The sequence below is a fragment of the Cephus cinctus genome, unplaced genomic scaffold (assembly GCF_000341935.2).
Source record: "Cephus cinctus unplaced genomic scaffold, Ccin1 Ccin1_scaffold0935, whole genome shotgun sequence".
Classification (NCBI taxonomy): domain Eukaryota; kingdom Metazoa; phylum Arthropoda; class Insecta; order Hymenoptera; family Cephidae; genus Cephus; species Cephus cinctus.
Window position 1 is genome coordinate 108983 of NW_014333502.1, and position 9083 is coordinate 118065.

At 44.4% G+C, this 9083-nt stretch overlaps 1 protein-coding gene across 10 annotated transcripts in view; it reads right to left on the bottom strand.

Moving 5' to 3' along the window:
• Positions 1–2574: 2574 nt before the first annotated feature.
• LOC107271391 (guanine nucleotide-binding protein G(I)/G(S)/G(T) subunit beta-1) overlaps positions 2575–9083 on the bottom strand; it is a 13131-nt gene continuing 6622 nt past the window's right edge. For 4 of the 10 annotated variants that reach the window (XM_025088586.1, XM_025088591.1, XM_025088590.1 and 1 more), the window contains exons 2-8: positions 6626–7128; positions 6484–6510; positions 4780–4925; positions 4318–4614; positions 3973–4174; positions 3643–3859; positions 2575–3361 (exon numbers count right to left, since the gene is read on the bottom strand). In XM_025088586.1, coding sequence (XP_024944354.1) covers positions 3255–3361; positions 3643–3859; positions 3973–4174; positions 4318–4614; positions 4780–4925; positions 6484–6510; positions 6626–6682 — 1053 coding nt within the window. In that variant the 5' untranslated portion in view covers positions 6683–7128 and the 3' untranslated portion in view covers positions 2575–3254. Of the gene's footprint in view, positions 3362–3642; positions 3860–3972; positions 4175–4317; positions 4615–4779; positions 4926–6483; positions 6511–6625; positions 7129–7377; positions 7399–8692; positions 9019–9083 lie in introns of those variants that run through there. The other 6 variants (XR_003060832.1, XM_025088587.1, XM_025088589.1 and 3 more) reach the window with 6 other exon arrangements.

Genomic DNA, 9083 nt, shown 5'->3' on the forward strand with positions numbered 1-9083 from the left:
GGGGGGGGGGGGGCAAGAGGAAAAGAAGGAAAAGAAAAGAAGAGAAAGGGAGGCTGGCATTGACGATTATCCCAATTGTCCATGATTCATTATCAGTTAGGTCATTAAGGCGATTCTTTTTTTTCTTTCTTTGTCACTGCTATTGTTCTTGTCGTTCGTACGCTTATGGACCTTGATCGTTTTTATATTGTTTCTTGATATCGCGTCATGCTCTCCCTCTTTTTTTTTCTTTTGTTTTCTTTTTATTGGCATTGGGCCAGTCAACCCTTAATGCACCCTAAAAATACACTATTACACATGGATCATACAGGTATAGACATTCGTACATACATACATACGCAGCCACGCACAAAGCACACATAAAGCTTCTTTGACCTCCTCTAATCTTAGCCTCCACCGTTTTTCTTGTCATCCCGCGAATCTTAACGCACGACAGGCGTGCGAGGGGACAAGTGAGGTGAAGCGAGGGTGGAGGGAGTTACAAAAAAAATTAGGGCGAAATGCGGCCTATGGCAATTGACTATACAAAAATAAATAACAATACGATTAGAAAAATAAAATAATGTTACGGCGTTATCGGTGTTTTTTTTTTTATGTACGTGTATACCATGTGTATATATACGTATATACACGCACATGTTTCATAAAGAAGGTCGCGCGTTATCTTTTCCTTATTTGCGCCCATTGACGCTCGTCGTTTGTCTCGAGAGAAATTCATGGCGTTGAGAAGATTATCCGCGAATTCGAAAGAAAGAAGAAAAAAAGAAAAAAAAAATTAAAAGATAATGCTTCAAACAACGAAAATTTCATTTTAGCGCGACGCTCCCTCTCCTGTGTGATTTACTCCGTTTGTTGATTTTCCGTCTCCTCCTTTCTTTAAGTTTTCTTACTTTTTTATTATCGTGCTCTCTCTCATTCCTCGAGTTCTCGCCGATGCGCGCACGATGACGATGGGAGATCTGTAGAAAAGAAATCAGAGAGGAAATCTTGATTTTGGTTCGATATCTTTTTTAAAAAAAAAAATGTTTCCTAAACACGACAGGAGACACATTGAGATTCTCCTCTCTCTCTTTTTTTGTTATCCGCTTGTTCTTTTTTTATTTCTTCTATGTCCCTCCCATTTAAATACAATTGTTTATCATTATCATTATCATTATTATTATTATTAATTACGCGTTATCGCACGATCGTCAGCGGTGGATTCGGCGCGTAACGTGCGAAATGCTCCATGGTAAATAATAAGGAATTATTATCGTCCCCGTATGCATCGTTTATGTATACTCGATACGTATGTACTTGATGTATTTATAATTAGATTTATATTTGTCGATTTGTATACACGTAACGTTTCTTCTTTTATCTTGTATTAATTAATGAAAGTGTGTGCGTGTAACGTCGAATGCAGTGCTTTCTTTTTCAGTGTCGTTGCTGCTTTCTCCCACTTTGTTATCCGACACGAGGCGCCAATGTTATTTTTGGATGACGAATAACCGTGTAACGTTTGCCTGGATGTATATAATGTGTTTCATGTACGTATGCATGTGCGTAAGATGTAACAATGTAAATATGTTAATGTAAAACCGATCGCGAGCGGAGCCAGAGCCCTTTCATTACTTTAGATATTCATTTTAAATATTTGTTTTCTCATCCATACTCGAAAGCGATACCTATTCCTCATAATAAGTATGTATATTATAAGAATGAACCCCGTACAGTACGGATGGTCGCTAGCTACACTCTATCTTGTTACGCACGTACCATTTCCTCGCGTTACCTGTGACTTTATTCATTTCTGTGCCTTGTCTTTCTCCTTTCATCGACACAAAGGGACAAACACGTACGCACACAATCAATTTTCCATTCGCAATAATAACGCATTCAATTTTCCTTATCTTTATCTCTCTCTCTCTTTCCTTGTTCACTAGTCGACGCATTCGCCATGACGATATACGTTGGCGCGTGCGCATGTGCGTTTTAGTATGGCGCCCCCTCACGCGAGTAGAAAAATCTATTTACCGGCGACCTATGCCTGCACACGTATAATGCGTGAACTCCTGCGCGGCCATTTTAGTGGCTTCGCATCGAATGGTGAAGAAAATGTATATATATATTTTTGTTCTTGTTTCTTTGTAACTTTTTTGGACGATAGCGACGACGACGACAAAGACGACGACGAAGAAGAAGAAGAAGAAGAAGAAGAAGAAGAAGAAGAGGGGATGATTCTCTTGGGCCTGCATGATTTTTCTTTGTGTTGTATTTCTGATCTTTCCCTTCTTTATGTCTTTTCTTCTCTCGTTTTGAGATGCTACAATTACGCGCACTTCATTCGACTGCTCGTGGGCATTTTTGTTTGCCTTCTATGCGTTTCCTTTCGTATAAGCACGCACTCTCTTTCTCCTCTGCTCCCATACTCTCTTTCTCTCTCTCTCTCTCTCTCTCTCTCTCTCTCTCTCTCTCTCACGTACATCCATGTCCCAGTCACTCATCGACTCGCTCGCACATTTTCACCACACAGCTAGGGACTTTATCCTTCCCTCGTACTCTTGTCACGCGAACCCAAATCATACTGCCATGTCCCAGTCACTCATCGACTCGCTCGCACATTTTCACCACACAGCTAGGGACTTTATCCTTCCCTCGTACTCTTGTCACGCGAACCCAAATCATACTGCCAACTCTCGTACCTTTTCTGTTCCTAGTTATAATCATATATCGCTTCCCTAGTTCATGGTATCCGCCGCATTCCTATAAAATCCCGTGACTCGCCTTTCTTAGAAGCGTTGATACTCGCAGCTGATCTTGTCGCTGACCTTACCACATCGCCAGGTTATATCAACATCGATACGTTTCCGGTGACCGTAGTCAGCCTTACCACCACAACCCAAAACGTTCTTACATTTGACGCCAGTACTGCTTGCGATCATGCTGCTGTCGTTTTTCCTAATCTTGCTGATGATGCTGGTAGTGTTGTTGCTGCTTCTGCTGTTGGGGTTGCTGATGCTCCTGCTATTGCTGCTGTTGCCATCGCTACCTGTGCCGCAGGTGGTACTCTTGTTGTTGCTGTTGCTCTTCGGATATTCGAAAATCCTGGTCAACGTCAACTCCGGTGTACCTGGCGGATTAATCGCCAACGTGGTCACTGCTGGCGCGCTGACGTAATCAGTGGTCAGGTGGTGGTATTTGAAGCTTACGAGGTGTGGTGCTGTGTGGCCGCAGTTGGTTCTTTTGGGGAACGTCTTGGGGTTAGCCCCAAGTTAGTTCCAGATGCGAAGGAACGAGTCCCAGGAACCCGTCGCCACCGCCATTCCGTCCTCTGTTACGCCAAGACAGGAAACGCGGTTGTCGTGTCCAGCTAGGATTCCTGAAAGGATGGATTTTACGGGTATCCGTTGCAGAATATCACTCAACATAATTATTCACTCCTGGCAATACAATCCCTTTTCTTTTTTTTTTCTTCTACTACCATAAATTGATAAGAAGCTAGATTTTCCCACGAAAGGGGAGAGATAAGAAATTACAGTTGTAACTGAGAGAAGGACCATCCAACAAAGTATCTCTCCTCTCTCGTACGACCTTATCACATTAAGTGTATCGTAGAATGAAAAAAATACCATGAACGAGTATAATATAAATTAGACTCACCAGCTCGTTCCGTCTTCATCGAGTCCCAAACGTTGCAATTGAAATCGTCGTATCCAGCAAGGAGCAATCTACCGCTCTTACTGAAGGCGACGCTCGTTATCCCGCAGATAATGTTATCGTGACTATACATGGCTAGTTCCTGATCTGCTCTGATGTCGAAGAGTCTGCAGGTCGCATCGTCGGAGCCCGTCGCAAAAGCATACCCGTTCGGGAAGAACTATACAAGAGCAGAAAGTACATTTATGAAAACTATGTTTAATAAGGTATCAAAGAGTGATACCAAGGACGATGACCATCAGAGTCATGGCCTGGATCCCAAAATGAACTCACCGTTACGGCATTGATGTCACTCTCGTGCCCTGGGAACGTCTGCTTGCAAGAGCCCTCGCGTATGTCCCAGAGTTTCGCGCTGGCGTCGCAGGCGCCGGAAACAAACGTACGCATATCCGGTGCAAGCGAGAGCGACATCACGTCGCCAGTGTGACCGATGAAGGAGGTGCACTGTTGTCCAGTCTCAATATCCCAGAGGGCACTGGATGTGCAATAACAAAAATCATTACACGCACGTCATACGCAGTCGAGGACAAAGACCACATAAGGATCAACACAAGAGCAGCACCAACAGCCACGACTTTTCACTACAACAGAATATGAATTAACGCACGAATCACTTACCAGGACATGTCGCCGGAGCTGGTGACGATCTGGTTGTCGTCAAGGAACCGACAGCACGAGAGATATCCGGTGTGCCCAGGAAGCTCTCTGCTAACTCGCACGTTACCTTCCCTCGTTTTGAGACTATAGATGGAGCAGATATTATCAAGACCTCCGCACGCTACGTAACTTCCTGAAGGCGCGTACGCGCACGTCATCACCCAGGACGAACGTAATGGTATAGCGTGGACCTTGTTGGTGGTATAGCTGTCCCATACGATCAGTTTGCCGTCCTGAGACGCTGACACTAGGTTCCTACTAACAGAGATGATTCCGTTTGTAACACCCAAGAGCATTGATCTTCAATTGTATCTCGTACCACTTCCAACCTCATGGATTTTAAAAACAAACTCAGTGCTCCGTCACGTTAGATGGCACCTTGGGTACGAATTATTTTTAAGCTCGTTAGATAGCGCATTATACCTGGAGTCACTGCCCCAATGCATCGCGTATATCTTGGCTAAGTGTCCACGTAGCGTGCGCCTTGTGCGCATCTGTATCCGGCCAATTGGCTCCATGCCCGCTGTCGCCTGGTTGAGACTCGTGTCGCATGCCGCCTTCCTCGCATCCTGAAATGACAATTAAAAGTTGCTTTACTGCACAGCTTCATTACGTTTCTTTGCTGCTGGAAAAATCATCCGTGTACAGAAATCTGGCCACGTTTGCATAGAATCAGGACACCCATAGTCCATGGGACTGAGGTATACGAGAAGAGGCGCAAGAAGATACAGTGCGAGAGGAAGTGAGCCAAGTGCCAAGATCAATGTGTTCGCCGATGAGCTTTGAATGAATTCTTACGTAAAATTTCGTCCAATGGAAGAAAAAAAAAAGTCCAGAATGCTCATGAGCGTCGAAAGGTCAAAGACCAAAGTAATAGGACACCTTTGTAAGATCCGGTGATACGTAAACTAATTGACGAAGAAAAAATAGAAAACGAAATACAAGAGATGGCATTGACTGTTCCTACAACCAGATGAGGTAGGAGTATCGATAGAAAATTTATAAGGCCCTGGATCAAATGCGTTTTCATTTGCATCCCCTGACGACCTCTGAAGGCGCTACGATATTTATCATTCTCTTTTCTCTCCTCTATCTCTCTCTTGAACTGTCTATGTTCCCTTCGGTATCTCCACCCTGCTCTGCGAGTTCCGGTGCGCCGCGGGGGTGAACGTTTGTATGGTCAGTTCATAGAGTTTACGCAAGACTTATCGTTCCCTAAGTACAGTCAGTAACTAAGGGGTTGCACATAGAGGTGCATGGGATGACAGGAGGGTGAAGCGTGGAAACGGTGAACGGGAGCTGAAGAGAGAAAATGTGTACAAGGGACACTTAGACAGTGGGAGAGATAAAGAGAGAGATAGAGTGAGGAAAAAAAAGAGAGAGTTCTGACTTGACATTTTGAAACAGTGAACGAGCGAGAGAAGGGTGGTAGCGTATTGATCGGGGAAGAGACGGTTATGCCGCGCCCTACCACCACCACCATCATCCCCCCTCTCCGTACCTCCGCCGGCACGACTACCACCATGAGAAACTCAAACCGACACTATCCCATGAAACGTTAGCAATAGCAGCAGCACCGTCACACTACAGACACCGGGTAGAAATACAGAAGGGTGCTTTGATATCCTCGAACTTTCTGTGTTCTCTACTCCCTCCCAGTCTGTACACTCTACTTCATTCTGTACACTTCTACTCATGTAGAGAGAGAGAGAGTGAGAGAGAGAGAGAGAGAGAGAGAGAGAGAGAATGGTATCCCAGTGGATAGACGATTTGCATATTATGAGCAAAAGAAATACTAATCAGCTATTCGCCTGATAAGTGTACCACGTGGAACAAATAGTAAGAAGTACGCCGACGATAATGTTGAACGATGTGTGTAACGATATCTTGTAGCTACCAAACAAGGTATTGAAATTATAATTGATGTAATCAAGACGTTGGACGATGACTAGGATATGTAATTTTGGAGGCTCCGTCGACAGCGTGGAATTTTTGGGCTCGCAAGTATTCAGTGCCAAGTGCACTCTGGCTCTAAGATGTCTCGGTTGATGCTTTTTTTGTTATCTTAAAAGACAATAGCAGCAGACTGTTGCGCCCCAGTATGCTATAACTGTGACTCCCACTCACGTTCAGGATGGTTGCCAAGATGGAGCTCTAGGATTTTTCGGAAAGGATTATTCGTTATTAAATTGCAGAAGCGTTCGAACAGATGGACATTTTGTAATGAAAAAGAAAAGGAAAGAAAAAAAGAAAAAGTTCTTTCACTCACCCTGATGGCATTTTTGAGCGTTTCCGCCTCCTGGCGCAGACTGTCCAGCTCGTTCATTTTGTGTGCGACTTGTGTCTTGTGGGTAGGGAGTTCAGGGCCGTACGAACGCCCTTAGAATTTTGACGATAATGGTGCTGGTACAGTTGGGGCCCCGTTCCGCGGTCTCGAGGAAACAGAGAGAGAGAAAGGGTGCCGGGTGCAGGTTCCTGGAGGGGTAGGGTTGGGGAAGAAGGAAGGGTTGGTTATTTAGGGGGGCCCGGTGTCACGCCGCCGTTTCGTCCGATGTGTCGCGGCCTTGGCCACCTTCGACTATCCACCTCCTGGAGGTTACCCGACCTCGTGTTCCTGTTTCCTCGGCGACGAACTTCCACCGACACTTCCACTGCTGCTACCTTTCTCGCGCTCTCCGTAAAAGCTACCGCAGGCAGAACCAGCTCTTAGCCTCCTCTGATCCCAGTCCCACACGTCGGCTTTGACACCCTCTTCCGTGATCCGTGCCACCCCTGAAAAGAAAAATCCTCCTTAGTACACTTTACGACGACATGATCATAGTACACTCCGATTAATTTCTCGCTCACTCATTCATTCATGCATCGACCGTGGGCCATTCCGCATTCATAGAGCCTGACTTAAATCTCTATTTTTATTTTCTTTTTTTTTTCATTTACAAGACTCCACGAGTGACACGTGGCTCCCGTGAGAATCTTACATTTTAAAAATTCATTACCGACCGCCATTTTCATAAAACTCACCAACTTTTTATAAATATATATCATTCCAGAAAAAGAAGATCAAGATGCTGCTTCGAGTACCCGAGATTACAGATTGCCATACATAATTTTACCTACTGCCTTGAGAAGATACGTGCATTTACTATAGGACAAATAAGTGGTTATAATGGCACGTTTCCACGAGAGCGTACGAAAAACAAAGTCTAATCGGAGCAAGCACTGAGGATGTTTCTGCTGCGAGAGAGAGAGAGATAGAGAGAGAGCTACACGTCATGGACGTGTAAGAGAGAGGGAGTGGGAGCGAATGAGAGTCAGGCGGGTGAAATATCCAAGAGGAGTGTTTACTCGCCGATAAAGAGCAACACTACCCGACATTTTGGCACTGACGATCACGCGAATTAATAAAAGCGTGCAAGAGTTCTAGAATAAAGAGCTCGAAGGAAAAAAAAAGTAACATAAAATCAAACTGTCAAGAGAAAATAGGAAGGAAAATTTAATTGGAGAATCATGCGAATTAATAAAAGCGTGCGAGAGTCCAAGAAAAAAGTGCTCGAAGGAAGAAAAAAAAAGTAAAACAAAATAAAACTGTCAAGAGAAAATAAGAAGGAAAGTTTAATTGGAGAATCCCGGGCGGTCTGTCGAAATCGCCAAGGTCGTAAGTGAAAAAAAAAAAAGAAAAAAACATATTTTAACTGCACGCTCGTAAAGGGAGTTTTGTGTAAACCATGGAAATCGTAAAAAACGAGCCAAGATGGAGTAAAAAAGCAGCTCGGTATCATACGTGAGACAAGGATATTGACAAAGTAACGTACAAGTAGCAGGTAAACGAATATCCCATTCTACTCCCTTTGGAGAGACAACTTACTGTGAAAGAAAGAATAAAAATGTCAAATGATAATGCAAGGCGATGTGAAAGAAGAAAAAGAAAGAAAAAAAGCAGAAAAAAGTTCCGGCCGCTCCTAGAGGCACTTGTGGCTTCTCCGTCGGTAAGTACAGTCCGCCCCGTTACCGACTCAGTACGGACAAGGACTAACGTAGACTTCGTATCGCGAATATCGGTCGAACGCAGGCGCGTATCCTCGCGAGCCAGGAAGTACCGGGTGTTCCGATAAAAAAAATGTTCTGGGGCGGCGACGAGAAGGGATAGGATCGAAGGGGACGTGTAGGAAGGACAACGGCGGATACGAGAAAACTTAAAGCAAAGAGAAGAAGAGAACGACGAAAGACATTAAAAAAAAAAAAGACGAGAACAGACAATGCCAAGGGACGTAAAAAGGGAAAGAAAAGACAGAGAACATATAATCCCTAAAGCAATAGGATGACTGATGAGACTTACTCTCCCTTAACCACTCTTGTCAGAACATCATCTGAGACCCGGTGGACATAACCTCTTGTCGTCAAGGGGGTAGTGCACAGCCCTCGACTCCACTCGAGAAATCCGCACGATCACAGAGCGCGTCGTCAGCCGGGCTATGCGCGTATATCGGGTTAGATCAATAAATAATCCCACGGTATAAAGAAAAAAAAATTTATCCAAGCACCAGGAAGTAAGATTAAACCAGTAAAAAAAACGGCACTAGGATTAGACCTCACCAGGAACACGATCACGAACTGTTAACAAGTACCTTGTAGGAAATTCGTTAACAGTGAAAAAACCTCTCTCTCTCTCTCTCTCTCTCTCTCTCTCTCTCTCTCTCTCTCTCTTCAGAGATAATACAACGAGCAAG